Source organism: Colius striatus, chromosome W (genome assembly GCF_028858725.1).
Source record: "Colius striatus isolate bColStr4 chromosome W, bColStr4.1.hap1, whole genome shotgun sequence".
NCBI lineage: Eukaryota > Metazoa > Chordata > Aves > Coliiformes > Coliidae > Colius > Colius striatus.
The window spans coordinates 22100830-22115342 of record NC_084789.1 but is presented as its reverse complement, the minus strand read 5'-3'; the positions used below and the strand labels follow the sequence as shown (position 1 = coordinate 22115342).

At 48.5% G+C, this 14513-nt stretch overlaps 1 protein-coding gene across 3 annotated transcripts in view; it reads right to left on the bottom strand.

Moving 5' to 3' along the window:
- LOC133628654 (cyclin-dependent kinase 12-like) overlaps positions 1–14513 on the bottom strand; it is a 32496-nt gene continuing 17983 nt past the window's right edge. The window contains exons 8-14 of one of the 3 annotated variants that reach the window (XM_062017065.1): positions 14010–14111; positions 9877–9954; positions 9305–9421; positions 8342–8473; positions 7352–7566; positions 4222–4653; positions 1–1862 (exon numbers count right to left, since the gene is read on the bottom strand). In XM_062017065.1, coding sequence (XP_061873049.1) covers positions 1174–1862; positions 4222–4653; positions 7352–7566; positions 8342–8473; positions 9305–9421; positions 9877–9954; positions 14010–14111 — 1765 coding nt within the window. In that variant the 3' untranslated portion in view covers positions 1–1173. Of the gene's footprint in view, positions 1863–2466; positions 3034–4221; positions 4654–7351; positions 7567–8341; positions 8474–9304; positions 9422–9876; positions 9955–14009; positions 14112–14513 lie in introns of those variants that run through there. The other 2 variants (XM_062017066.1, XM_062017068.1) reach the window with 2 other exon arrangements.

Here is a 14513-nt window from a genome sequence, read left to right as displayed (position 1 = left end):
TAAGTACCTTTGTTTTATTTCAGCTCTTTTGTTTAAGTCTCATTGAAATAGACAACATGGCAATGTCTGCAGGAGAAAATTCATTGTCAATACTCCCTTGGCAACAACAAAAAATAGATATGCTTAGATAAATGAGAGAGGAAGGGCTGGGAAGGCTCCAAGGAGCAAGGAGCTGCCTCTGAGACCAGCTGACCCTGATAGGACACACAAGCCCTAACCCTGGGGGGATGAAAGATTCTCCTACAGGTTGGGTGGGGTTTTTGTGTGGGTTTTGTTTTGTTTTTTTTTCCCCTTTCTTTTAATTCTTAAAGTGTTTGGGAAGTTAGGAATGACAAAGGAATACAGATTTTTAAGTGAGGTATTCTCTTTGACTCTTCAAAATAAGAAGAGACTAAAGAAACCTCAAAAACCCAAGACAATTGTCCCTGTAAAATTCTGGTGGGAGAGCTTCAACCCCCACAGAGATCCTTTACCAACTCACTAAGGCAAGATGGAGGAGCTGGCCCAGGGCTGCCTGGGCAGGGCTGGCAGCAGAGGAGAGGGTTGGCCTGACATCAGGATAAACAGGGTATGAGCCACAGTACAGGGCTGCACAGCCAGGACAACTGATCCAGGTGCTTGTGCAGCAATATATTCCCATTTCTTTCATTTTTTTTTTTAAAATGGATTAGGAAAAAAAAACCAAACCCAAAAAACAGCAAAACAACAAACCAAAAGCCAACACCCTCAAAAAGATTGCTTTGGGAAGCAGGCTCTTCCACCCCAGCCCTACCTGCACACCACCTACACTTCCCCCTCCAAGAAGCACTGCTGCCCAAAACACTTCTTCCTTATTTCCTTCTTTCCTCTGTGGTTGGGTTTGTTTCATTCCTCCTGATTTTTTAGGCTCAGGGTAGAAAGCTCACTGCCTGTTACAGTAGAGTTTTATTTCATTGGGGTGTTTTTTTTGTCTCTGTCACTAACCAAGCGAGACAGCGAGACACCCAAGTAGGGACTCTCATGGTGAGGCAGCCTAGCAAGGGATACAACGGGGAGCTCTGCAGCAGCTGAAATGTGGATGAGACCTTGCTCTGGCAAAAAAAAACCCAAACCAACAAATGTAAAGAAAAGAAACTGGCATGTGGCTAAAGGGAGAAAGACGAGGGAGGGGAGGGCCGGCGCGAGAGGCGCAGCTCAGTACGGAACCCCTCTCCCCCGTCCCCCCCGCGGAGGCACTCGGCCAGGACCACGGTATGTCTTCCTGTAAGAAGTGGCCTGTGTTGGGGCCCCCCAGCTGGGAGTTGTTCCTGCCCCGCTGGAACCTGCTGTCCCGGAGCCCAGCTCGCTGTAAATTTGGATTTTGGCCTCTGGATGTCCCAGTGTGGTGGTGGTGTTGCTCCCCTCGGCTTTTGTAAAAGATTGCCCAACCGAGTGTACGGTGATGGGGACTCTGGCGAAACGGAGGTCCTGGTCCCCTGGAAACTGGACAGATCCTGTGCCCTGGTAATTGCTTGTCTCCCCGAGGTGGCTCACAGAGCCCATGAAGGTCCTGCTTTTCCCCAGAGGTTGGGCAGAGGGTTCTAGTAATGTCTGGCCCAAATTCAGCTCCTCAGTACCAAATCCCCCCTCGGAGCCCTCGGTGCTGTATGTCCTAGAGGAGTGGGACCTGCCGTAGTCCAGGGCTCTGGAGGTTTGGTGTTCCTGCGTGGCGTGGCCCAGGGATTCCGTCTCTTGCTGGGAAAAGAGATGGAGCAGAGCAGCCGTCACGGCCGGGTTCAGCTCTTGAGCCGCACTGGAGAGATTCCCCTCGGAGAGAGGCGGCAGCGGTGGTCTGGGGGGCTCGGGGGATCTTTTCTCTGGTGGACGAATGCAAGGAGGACACGCTGTGGAAGGGTTACTTCTTTTAAACACCATCTCAATTAAAACATCATGCAAAACAAGATATAAGAAAACAAACACCAACAACCTCCAAACCAGCCTACTGTGACAATCCGCACTCTAGGCCGTGCTGGGAAAGAGGCTGAGGGTTTTAAAAGCTGACATCAAGGCACGTTGTCATCACCACTCCCCCTGCACCCAAGGAGGCTGTAACAGCTGTCCTAACACATAGGCACCTGAGGGAATTCCTGCTCCTGCAGCAAAGGCCTCCACCAGCACACATTTCCTGAAAGCAGAGGACCTCACCAGGTACTGCCTGAGACTGGCCCTGAACTGGTGGTGGGTTAAAGAGAAAAAACAAACCCCACCAAAACCAACCCCAAACACACAGGTATGACTGTGCTCATGCATGACGGAGGGGAGGGGGCACACCTCAGCACAGCAGGGCCCTGCTGTGCCTGCCTTTTGACCTCTTTACAAAGCACATTTCTAGCACACAGTGCAAATATCAACCCACAGATATTTGCATGTAACATACAGACTTCTCTGGAGCTTGAAAAAAGTCCTTTGGACCTCCCACCCCTTTCATTCCCAGCCCCTATCCCCCAAATCAGACCTAAACTCACATGGATTTTGATTTCCAAAGGACCCCTCCTAGCCATAACAAAAGCACCCTTCATCTCCCCACCATGACCATGCTTGCCCTACTTTGCATTTCTGTTTTTGAGACAGTAGGAAGAGCAAAGCAGCCTGGTTGAGGGTAGGAAAAGTGAGGGCAGAGCTCTGGCCCTCCCCCTGCCAAAGCAGTACCAAGGTTAGAAGGGCCACCACAGAGGGGAGGATGCAGTGTGCCAGCTGGGCCCTCAAAACCAGTCCTGACTCCTGCAGAGCAACACACAACTCAAACTCAACTGACTCCAGCTCCTTCATCCACAAAAAGGGTGAGCTACAAGATGATTCAAGTGATTGCTGGCGATGACATGAGAGGCCATGAACACCTTGTTTGAATCAGATCCTCAAACCATGGGCAAAAATGGTTATTAAAAAGGTCAAACTTTATTGTGAAAACCAGTAGTCTTCCAGGACCACTCCTCCACCCGTTATCAGTCAGTCCACTTGAAAACTCGATTGTATTGAAATCCAGAGGAACAATCTTCAGGTAATTTGAAAGCCAAGCTGATTTGAGGACATCATTTAAAGATTAATCATCATTTAAAATCACTATCAACAGAGAACAATGTTATTGAAATCAAAGCTGCTCTACAATAACCTAGTTATCTTCCAGTGCTAGGGCACAAAAAAAAGAAACCCAAACCCAAGCCATCCCCAAAAAAGCACAATCACAAATGGCTTGTGGTGGGTGAGTGTATTGAAGGCACAAGAACACAGCACGTTCAGCTACATTGCAGAGGAGTTGGGTATCGGGCTAAAAGAGGCTCCCCGTAGAGTCTGAGACATTACTCAGGAGGTGCTTCTAGAATTTGGTGAGGTCGTCACAGGATGTTGCTAATAGTTCAAAAAAACCCAAAAATAGAATCAAAGAGAAACAAAAAGAGACATGGAGATATTTACACTCACCTTTGAAAAGGACAAGCCAGGAGTTCAGCCAGACAATGGGGTCTGTTAGACACATCTTGTGTTTCTCTACCAGAACCAGCCATTAGGCTCTGGTTTGGAAGGTACTGAATTTCAGGACTCAAAAAAAAAAACCAAACCAAAAAAAACCTACCAGGCACAGCAAAGCTGGCTGCACAAGCTGTCACCATCCCTCCCGTTCCAGCATTCTCCAGGATTGCAGTTCTCATGGTCTTTAAAATCATCTCTGCATCTCTCTTATTTTATTTGGGTGGATTTTTTTGAGAGGGTAGGAAGGAAATAGTGAAAACAAGAACTGGGACAAACAGTAAGATGGGAAAACCTGCAGAGATTCAACATCCTGTGCAAAAGAACTACCTGGATGTGTTAACTGATTACTGGGGGTATTGGGAAAAAGATGAGCCTCCAAAGTTTTTTTTTCTTTGGCTTTTGGGTGAAACAAATCCTTGATCTTCACTGACCCATTCACAGTGGATTTTACATGCTTTGGGAGTGTGAAGCAGAGCATTAAGTATTTCTATGTTTTGGCTTTTTGTGAAAATCTCCTGAGCAGTCCAGCACTTACTACAGTGAGGGAGTCAGCTGCTTTCTCAGGCTTGATCACATTCTAGCACTCAGCACCTCCCATCCACACCCCATCACACCACTCAAAGGTGTCTGGCTTCCTCCTGGCCACAGTTAAACCAGAGGCACTCTGATGGAACACTTGAACTGTTCAACCAAGTGCATGGCAGCCAGTTTGCACAGGCAATGGCCGTGATTATTTACCTGTACTTTCCTCTGGCCCCCGTTGCTCTTGCTCGCTACTCTTCTCCCCATTGCTCTCCTGCAGGGTTATTGTGGGCTCCTGGCTCTCCATCAGCTGACTCAGCAGAACTGCCAGCACATTCTGCATATCTCCCTGAACACTGGCTGCTTCTGGAGTCACTGTTTCCTCTGGTAGCTGGGTCTCTGTGGGTGGCTCTTCTATGGCTTCCTCTGCCGCTATCGCTGCCCGAGACTCGTGCTGCTGAGTTGTGGCTTCTGTCAGGGCGTTGATGGACTGGTTGAGAGCCTCCAACTGCTGCTGCATCTCTGGGTTAGAGTGTATGTTCAACAGCTGAGCCATCTGTGGGATGGTCAGATCAGTCTGGCTCTGCAGCAAATTCAGTAAGACAGCTAGTTCGCTCTGATTCAGCTGCTGGGTGATTTCTCCAAGGCCTGCAGGACACACAAGAAGCATCACAGGAAGGTCAGGCAAAGCTACATCACATTGCTTTGTCATCATGACAATGCACATCCTAAAAAAACCACTTTTCCCTGTCCCTAGGGCCAGTGGAATCAGAGAATCAGAAAACTGTTTGCTTGGAAAAGACCTTTAAGCTCAGGAAGTCCACCCCCTGCGCTCACAGTGCCCAGCCCACCACTAACCCATTGCCCTCAGCTCCATGGCTTTTCAATAGCTCCAGAGCTGGGGATTCCCCCACCTCCCTGGGCAGCCTGGGACAGGGGCTGACAACCCTCTCAGGGAAAAAGTTCTTCCTCAGCTCCAATCTAAACCTCCCCTGGGGCAACTTGAGCCCATTTCCTCTTGTCCTGTCACTTGTTACCAGGGAGCAGAGACCAAGCCCCATCTCACCACAACCTCCTGTCAGGGAGTTGCAGAGTGCTCTTCTCCAGGCTGAACACTCCCATTCCCTCAGCTGCTCCCCATCAGACTTGTGCTCCAGCCCCTTCCCCAGCTCTGCTGCCTGGCTCTGGTCACGCTCCAGCCCTTCAGTGTCCCTCTGGCAATGAGGGGCCCAACACTGAACACAGCCCTCAAGCTGCAGCCTCACCAGGGCTCAGCATAGGGGGACACTCACTGCCCTGGTCCTGCTGGTCACACCATTTCTGACACAAGCCAGGATGCCATTGGTCTTCCTGGCTACCTGGGCACACTGATGGCTCATGTTCAGCCACTGATGACCAACACCCCCAGGTCCTTTTCTGCTGGAAAGCACAGAGGCTCCAGGAGGAGTATTCCATGAGAGTTGGCTCAGATTTCCACCATCAGCTTGCCCCCTCTAGACTGTGATGAGCTCTGAGAAGCTCTGCAGCAGCACCCCGTGGCACCACACACACACTGCACTCACCCAGGGCTACAGCTGGTTCCTGCTCTGTCAGCCACCACCCCTGCAAACCTTTCAACAGAACCGCTTAAACCAGCCCAGCCACCAGGACACCACCAGTTATGGCAGCAAGTCTGTAGATCATAAAATTGTTGGAAAATTGTTGGAAAAGCCCTTTAAGCTCCTGGAGTCCAACCCCTGCCCTCACAGTGCCCAGTCCACCACTAACCCATGGCCCTCAGCACCTCAGCTCCACAGCTTTGCAATAGCTCCAGGGATGGGGACTCCCTCACCTCCCTGGGCAGCCTGGGACAGGGGCTGATAACCCTCTCAGGGAAAAAATTCTCCCTAATCTCCAATCTGGCCCCCCTCAGCCCGAGGCCATTTCCTCTTGTCCTATCACTTGTCACTTGGGAGCCTCCTCCTCTCCAGGCTGAACACCCTCATGCCCTCAGCTGCTCCCCATCAGACTTGTGCTCCAGCCCCTTCCCCAGCTCCACTGCCCGGCTCTGGCCACGCTCCAACTCCTCAGTGTCTGTCTCATAGTCAGAGGCCCAAAACTATGAAGATGGGAACCCTCAGTCCACTTCAGCCTTGCTGTTCTGACCCAGCAGTGTAGCCCTGAGTGAGACCCCTGAGGCACCAGAGCAGGTTTTCCCAGGATGCTGCTGTTTGGGATGGAGGAAGGGTATGTTCCACTGACACAGCACAATAAATTAGGCCCAGCAGAAGGTAATTCCTTGCTGAAAGCTGTCCTGGGATCACAGAAGAGACTGTCCTGATCTGCAAGTATCCATGTTAGCTTAAAATACAACTCGAGTGACATCGTCTCCCTTTACATCATGCTGGAGCAGAGCTTCCGGAGTGACAAGTGGCAGGGGTGTCCCTTCACACTGACATGATAAGTCAAACTTTTGGGGAAGAAGGGTACAAAAGTTTGGTTTTAGAAGCTTAAAATTAAGCTCTTCTTGCTGGTAGGCAACTAAGAACACTACATTCACTTTATTCAGCTGCTTGTTAATCCAACCACCACCTTTTGTCCATCTGCTATGTTTGTTTCCTTGGACACATGGATTGCACATTCCCTGGAGCAAGAACTCTCTTCCTCTTTACTTGTCAGCACATTTGACACAAAGGAAGCTTTAGTCCATATCCGTGTTTTTTATAAGGCTCCTACAGAACAATCAGTGTGGTCTGGGCAGCTTTGTACCTCTCTGTACTCACAGGAATCAAAGTACCTCCCCTCCAACTAATTTCTAGAGGCAGGAAGATTGGTCACAGTGTTGGAAACAGTGTACAAGTCCTGGTCCTGTAAATCTTTATGACCAACTGATCAACAAGTAAAGCACAATAATGTACACTTTTGCCCACCAGACACCAGCCTGTCACATTCCACACCTCACCTTTACATTATGCAATCAATAAAATCAAACTTCAGCTGATTTGCACACCCTTTACATACTGTACCTTCCAGCCTCTTAACTGTTACTCCTCTGGCCTACCAGTGACTCCTCTCATTGTCCTCTGTGAACTCACAGAACATACTCATTGTCAGCTCATCACTGAGTGTCTTCTGAAGACTGGTCAGAATGTTCTGCAGACAATAGTTTTCACAGCAGAGGTGAAAAAAAGGTGTGTGTGGGGGGAAGGTCAGAATAGTAGGACTTTGAAATATCCTTTCTGTAGAGATGGAGGCAAAAGAGACAGAATGGCTTGGAAACAGACATGAGCCTCCCACACCCAGAGTAGTGAGAGCAGAGAAATAACACATCAAGAGGAGCCTTTTACAGACCAGAGTGGGCACTGACCTACTGGATCTCCAGCACCAGCCTCTGTTTTGAGCTGGGCAGGCTGTGGGTGCACAGGATTACTGTTGTTTTTGACAGTGTCTGTGCTTGTAACAGAGGTAGTTTCTTTCCTAGAAACTTTTGATACGGGTGGCTCCTCCACTGCAATCCCACTTTGCCGCTGTCGTCGGCGTTTCTTGCTCCACAGCTCATGGCAATCCTGCCAGTGGGGAAGGCTGGAAAAGAACAACACTTGGCAGTTAAAAAACAAAGCAACAAAACCAATTTGATCCCCAAAGACCACAGAAAGTCATTGGTGCCAGAAAAGATGCACAGATGTTCCTCTGACTGCAACCAAGAACGGGTAAGGCTTAGCATCAGGAAAAGCAGCCTAACTGCATGAGAATAATTTAATTTGCACTGGATTCTCACCCCTCAATTGGATTGGGTTAGCTACAATGTTACACAAGCTCCCAAGAGCTTAAGTCTGTCAAGCATTGAGTGTCTCGTGGCTTTCAGAAAGCTGCTGCCTTCAGTAACTCTAAATGAAACAGAAATCTCACAAGCTACTGCTGTACTGGCACACAAAGCAGATAGAGAGGGGCTTTATAATCTGCTGATTAGAGGAGGAGAAGAGAGCTGCAGCGTGAGACTGCTCAACAGGCACTTTCTAGGCAATTAAAAAGCAGCACAAACAAGGCCTGAACAGTCCTCCATGGCACAGAGGACAGGGATAAGCTACAAGCTACTCCTGCATGTCTTATAACAAGAGTTTCACCTTACTAGCATTAAACTGAGCTTTATAAAACCAGCATGTTTTCTGGCAGAAAGTCAACAGCACAGGAAGAGCTATCTGCTCAGCCATATGACAAAATACAAGGGCAGTTGAGAAAAGAACCTAGAAATCGTAACTTAATTCTGACTGAAAAAACCCCAAGGCCAAGGCAGTGGCTCCTTCCCAAAGCTCATTAGCAGAGCCCACTGCAGTGGGAGATGCCAGCTGGAACTTACTCTGGAGGTGCCATTTTGCTGAGGTCAACGTCCTTAAGGAAGTCACTCTGCAGGGCCTGTTCTGCCGTGCAGCGCTTGCCGGGGTCGAGCGTCAGCATGTGGTCCAGCAGGTCGAGAGCAGACGAAGGAATGCTGCGCAGAGAGTTGGAAACAGGGCTGAGATAAGGGGCTGCTCTGAGCAGGGGGAGAAGGCTGCTTTCAGAGAAACAGCTCAGGCATAAGAGAAATCCCTGCAGTCAACATTGATTACTCTGTGATGCTGCAGCTCAAAGACATTGACAGAACAGGCCTCAGACAGGTGATTTTTCAGTCTGATTTTGGCCATTTATGAAGAGCAACTCTGCTACAAACCCCACAGGATTATCACACAATCATACTCTCCCTCCAGAGAGTGTGTACAAAGGGTAACAAGCACAAGCTGGAACACAGGAAGTTCCACTGGGACACAAGGAGAAACATCTTTGGTGTTGAGGTGAGGGATCCTGGCCCAGGCTGCCCAGGGAAGGTGTGGAGTCTCTTTCTTGGGAGGTTTCCAAACCCACTTGGACATGTTCCTGTGCCCCCTGATCGAGGGGAACCTGCTTTAGCAGGGAATTGGGCTGGATGAGCTCTGGAGGGCACTTCCAACCCCCACCATTCTGGGATTCTCTGTCTCTGAGGTCAGATAGTCTCACACTGAAGTGTGCTTCCCAAGTGCGTGAGCATGCAGAGGCAGGGAACCCCTCCAACAAGCATCTGTGGCAGATCAGATATTTCAGAAAAAGGGACAATGACCCCATTCCAGCCTTCCTCAGATGGGAGAAGCCCTCCTGGAGAGGGCTGCCTGAGGGCAGGAGGTAAGCAGGGGAAGTACTGCTTTATCCTGCCAGTAAACAAGAACCAAAGGATAGCAGATAAGTCACACAACCAAACAGAAGGCCATAACTCCCATGCAGTCACTTAACTCCTCTTCTACCAACTCACAAGGAGAACTCCTCACGCAGGCGCCTGCGGTATTGCTTCTTGGGTTTCATAGTGTTGAAGTAGGGCAACTTGATGACATCAGGCCACACCGCTGGACAAGGGCTCCCACAGAGCCGGCTGAGAACCAGAAAAGCAGAGGTTGATCAGCAGTTGAACAGAGCTAGGAGAACAGCCAGGGTGAAAAAAACTCCCTTCTGAGCAACTCACCGTACCCCAATAACCTAGGTCTGGACACACTTCAATGGAGATTAAATACGTCTTCTTTAAGATGAGGGTTATCAGGAAGAGGAAAAAAACCTACCTTAAGTTTATAAACTATCCAACATGACGAATTTTCAGTGAGATGTAATTTAGGTTTACTAACAACAACAAAGTTTACTGAAGGTGCATATATTAGCAGTCATATCCTTGACATTAGTTAGGTGTCCATGCCCATTCACATTTACAGTTACAGTCCCTTGCTGGTCTAATTTTGCAGACAGGTTACAGGAGAGCTCTTAAACACAGAGATCGTGTGCACGAGCAGTTTCTGCAGTACCTCTTCTCATAGGCATGTACGTACAATGCTTTACCTGATTAATTCAAGTTGAGCCAGTTCCAGATTAGCTTGAAAAATAGGCTTCTTGGTAAACAGTTCCCCGAGGATGCAGCTGGAAAGAGGAAAAGCAAGAGGTCATGAGAGTAAATCCTTGGGATGAGCATTTCTGTTCAGAAACAGGTTTGCCTGAGGAGAATTATTTGCATCAGGGCTTGTAGTTGGGAACTGACAAACTAACAACAATCAACAATTTTGAACAATCATGAAGGACAGGCGAGGTTCCTGAGGACTGGAGAAAGGCCAATGTCACTCCAGTCTTCAAAAAGGGCAGGAAGAACGACCTAGGAAACTACAGTCAGCCTCACCTCCATCCCTGAAAAGATGATGGAACAATTAATCCTGAATGTTATAACTGAACATATGAAGGAAAAGGTGGTTATCAGGGGAGTCAACATGGATTCACCAAAGGGAAATCCTGTTTGACTAACCTGATAGCCTTCTATGAGTGCGTAACCAGCTGGCTAGATGAGGGGGGAGCAGCAGATGTCATCTACCTTGACTTCAGCAAGGCTTTTGACACTGTCTCCCATAACATCCTCATCAGAAAGCTCAGGCAGTGTGGCTTGGATGAGTGGACAGTGAGGTGGATCGAGAGCTGGCTGAATGGAGTACTGTGTCCAGTTCTGGACTTCTCAACTGAAGAGGGACAGAGAACACTGGAACATCTTTAATATGAGGAAAGGTTGCAGGAACTGGGGCTGTTTAGTCTGGAAAAGAGGAGACTGAGGGGAGATCTTATTAACATTTATAAATATCTAAAGGGTGGGTGTCAGGAGGTTGGGACATCCCTTTTTTCTATGGTATCTAGCAACAGGACAAGGAATAATAGGATGAAGTTGGAACACAAAAAATTCCATATAAACATAAGGAAAAACTATTTCACTGTGAGAGTGACGGAGCCCTGGCACAGGCTGCCCAGGGAGGGCGTGGAGTCTCCTTTCTTGGAGGTCTTCAAGATCCACCTGAACACATTCCTGATGCTAAGTGGACCTGCTTCTGCAGGGGGGGTGGACTAGATGATCTCTAAAGGTCCCTTCCAACCCTACCATTCTATGAAATTAACCTATGTGTACAGAGTCACCAACTCTAGGCAGTTGGGAAATAACATTCACTGGGCTGGGTAACATCACAGGCTTCACACTTCAACTCTTTGCAGTGAAAGGAGGATGTGTCAACAGCATGACAGGAAAAACACCCAGGCATCTCATTTTCCTCCAGCTTCAGACCATTTATCATTTCCAATTTAGTGGGGGATATTTACTGGCCCAAGTTATCCTCAGCTACCAGTAGCTGACTGTCATTGCCAAGCAGAGGATATTGCTCTGTAAACACACACACACATACCAGTTATACAGCTGGAAGAGAAGGAGGGAGGGGACAAGTCTGACTCATTCAGTTCTTAACACCTACCTTTAAGCCTTCTGACAGGGATGACAGTCAGTGCCACATATAGCTGTGTGCTGATAGAGGCACCTGTCTGCTGGGACTGGGCTAACCCCACTCATTTAGCACGTGACAGCAAATAGCAAACAGACCTCAAGAGTTTCCAGAAGTAATTATCAGTGCTTGTCATGGTTTGACATGACAGCCTTTTCTGGTAAGGGGGAAGGGGCTGTAAAGATGGCTCCTGTAAGGAGTTGCTCGCAACTCTCCCCAGCTCAGAGCCAGACCCACTTCTGGGGCTGAGCCAATTAGACGCCTCCACGATCACTTTTTAAGAAGACGCCTGAAGGGGAGGTTTTCTTCCTCCATCTTCTTTCCTTCTTCTGCCCCTTCTTTTTCTGGCTGGTGGTGGTGCAAGGAGTAGGAACAGTGAGAGAAACAACCATGTGGACTCCAAGGTCAGTGATGAAAGAGAGGAGGAGGTGTGCTGGAGCAGAGACTCCCCTGCATTCTATGGAGAGAACTGCTGAAGCTGAGATTTATTTTCATTTCTTTAAAGACCCTGCATCGGCGGTAGAGACTCATCTTGATAATGAGCCCGCATCAGGGGCAGAGACTCATTTTGCTAAAGCTGGCCCCAGACCAGGGGCAGCGATTCACTTCATTAAAGGCCCCGAGTCAGGGACAGTGATTTTGGCTGGAGGAGTCCGTGTCCCGAGGGAGGGACCCTTTATCACTATGGCCGGAGCAGGCCGTGTCCCGAGGAAGAGACCCAATATCCACAGCTGTAACTGTGGGGAGGAACCCACGACAAAGCAGCTCATTAAACTTATGCCCAGAAGAGGCCTTGTCCCGAGAGAGGGACCCTGCAACTGCAGAAACTGCAACCGTGGTGAAGAATCCACGTCAGAGATATTCATCAAGGACTGCGTCCCGTATGAGGGAACCTGTATTGGCAGAAGCCGCAGCTGTTGGGAACAACCCATGCCAGAGAAGTTCGTTAAGGACTGTGTCCCGGGGGAGGAACACCGTGTTGGAGCAGGGGAAGAATGCCAGGAGTCATCCTCATCTGAGAAGGCAGAAGCGGCAGAGCCCATCTGTGAGAGACTGACCACATTCCCCATTCCCTGCCCCCCTGAGCAGCTGAGGGGGGAGGAGGTAGAGATATCGGGAGCAGTGAGCTGGGCCCAGGAAGAAAGGAGGGATGGGGGAGGGAGATCTTAAAGTGCTGGTTGCAATTGTCTCATCGTCCTACTCCCTATTTGCTTTTATTCCGTTCTGTTTCTTGTAGAATAAACTTTCCTACTTTCTTCTCTAAGTCGAGTACTGGAGTCTGTTTTGTCCATAACCATAATTGGCAGCGAGCCCTCCCTGCCCTTGTCTCAATCCACAACAACCTTGCTTATCTTTTTCCTCCCATTTTGCTGGGGCCTCTGCCATCCTAACGAGGGTGGGGGTGAATGGGGACACTGAGCGAGAGACTGTCGTGGTGCTGCTGTGCTAAACCACAACAGTGCTCAACTTCTACAAACTTTTGTTGTTTGTGTACTAAGCTGTGCTGAAAGTTTACCTGGGAATATCACAATGGGAACTACATACTTTGGGAGATTCCCACTTCTGAACACTGAACCCTCAAGTCTCTGGTTCTAAACAACCACTTGTGTACAATCTTTGTGGCTAAACTGCCTAGACTCCTCCCAATCATAAGGCTCCTTCCACTATCGGAAACTTGAACTCCCTACTTTAAAATGTTTCCCAGGTTAAGCTGAAAAAAAAAAAATCAGGTGACAAACAGATCAATCTGAAAAGCTTACAGAAAAACTGTATTAGGTTGTTAAAACTGTACACTGAAGTCATGACCAGCACAGACTAAGCTTGTCACTTCTGATCTTAGTACATGGTTAGCAAAGGTTGGTTACAAAGAATACTTTCAATGTTTTCACATGTTTATACCAAGAAAAGCCTCATTCTAGGAGTTTTTACTAAATGGTATAGTTTTAGTGAGGTGACATTGTCATAATTTGACATGACAGCCATTTCTGGTAAGGGAGAAGGGGCTGTAAAGATGGCTCCTGTAAGAAGTTGCTCACACCTCCCACCAGCTCTGAGCCAGACCCACTTCTGGGGCTGAGCCAATTAGATGCCTCCACGATCACTTTTTAAGAAGCAGCAGCAACTGAAAGAGGAGGCTTCTTCCTGGGCCCGGGAAGAAAGGAGGGATAGGGGAGGGAGATCTTAAAGTGCTGGTTGTCATTTTCTCATCATCCTGCCCTGTTTTTGTTTTGTTCTGTTTCTTGTAGGTAGTAGAATAAACCTTCCTACTTTCCTCTCTCAGTTGAGTACTGGAGTCTGTTTTGCCCAGAACCGTAATTGACAGCGAGCCCTCCCTGCCCTTGTCTCAATCCACAACAACCTTGCTTATCTTTTTCCTCCCATTTTGTTGGGGCCTCTGCCATCCTAATGAGGGTGGAGGTGGATAAGTGGGGGCAGTGAGGAAGAGACTTTCGTGGTGCTTCTTTGCTAGCTGGGCCAAACCACAACAGACACACATCAATTTCCTCAAATCACAGAATTCTGAAAGTTTTCCTAACACTCTGCCTAGCTGGAACAGATACAGCTTCAGAAAGTAGCACAAATCAGAGACAATTTTCCATTAGAACTTCTCTGTTCACCTGCTGTTGGTCACAGCCCAAACAGGACAAGAGATCCAAGCCAGGCACTTACCCACAGCTCCACACATCTATGGCTGGCGTGTAACGCTCCTCACCTAGCAGCAATTCTGGTGGTCGATACCATAATGTAATGACTTTATTGGTGTACGGACGGCTGGAATACAAGACACAAATATAAACTGATGCCAAGGGCCACAAAACCCTTACAAACTGTAATTTTCACTTCCCAATGTCAGAAATGTAAATAGGAGTGAGCTTTCAAGTGCCTAGACTTCCATAGCACCTGCCCAAGTTAAAGAAAGCTGGTATCACAGATTTTACTGGTTTGTCTGTGTGCACAAGATAGCAAGTTGTAGGTACCCAAGACTGAAAAATCCTGACTTGCAACAGTGTGGCATAATGTAGTGGGTCTGGGATGGTAGTGATTTTCCACAGCAGCTCCTGCAGTGCTGTGCTTACTGTTGATATCAATATTATGACTACCGCTCACACAGCATCAGGGCTGTCCCTCCAGCATTCCTTCCCCCACCTTCACCAATAGCTGTGGGTGGGCATG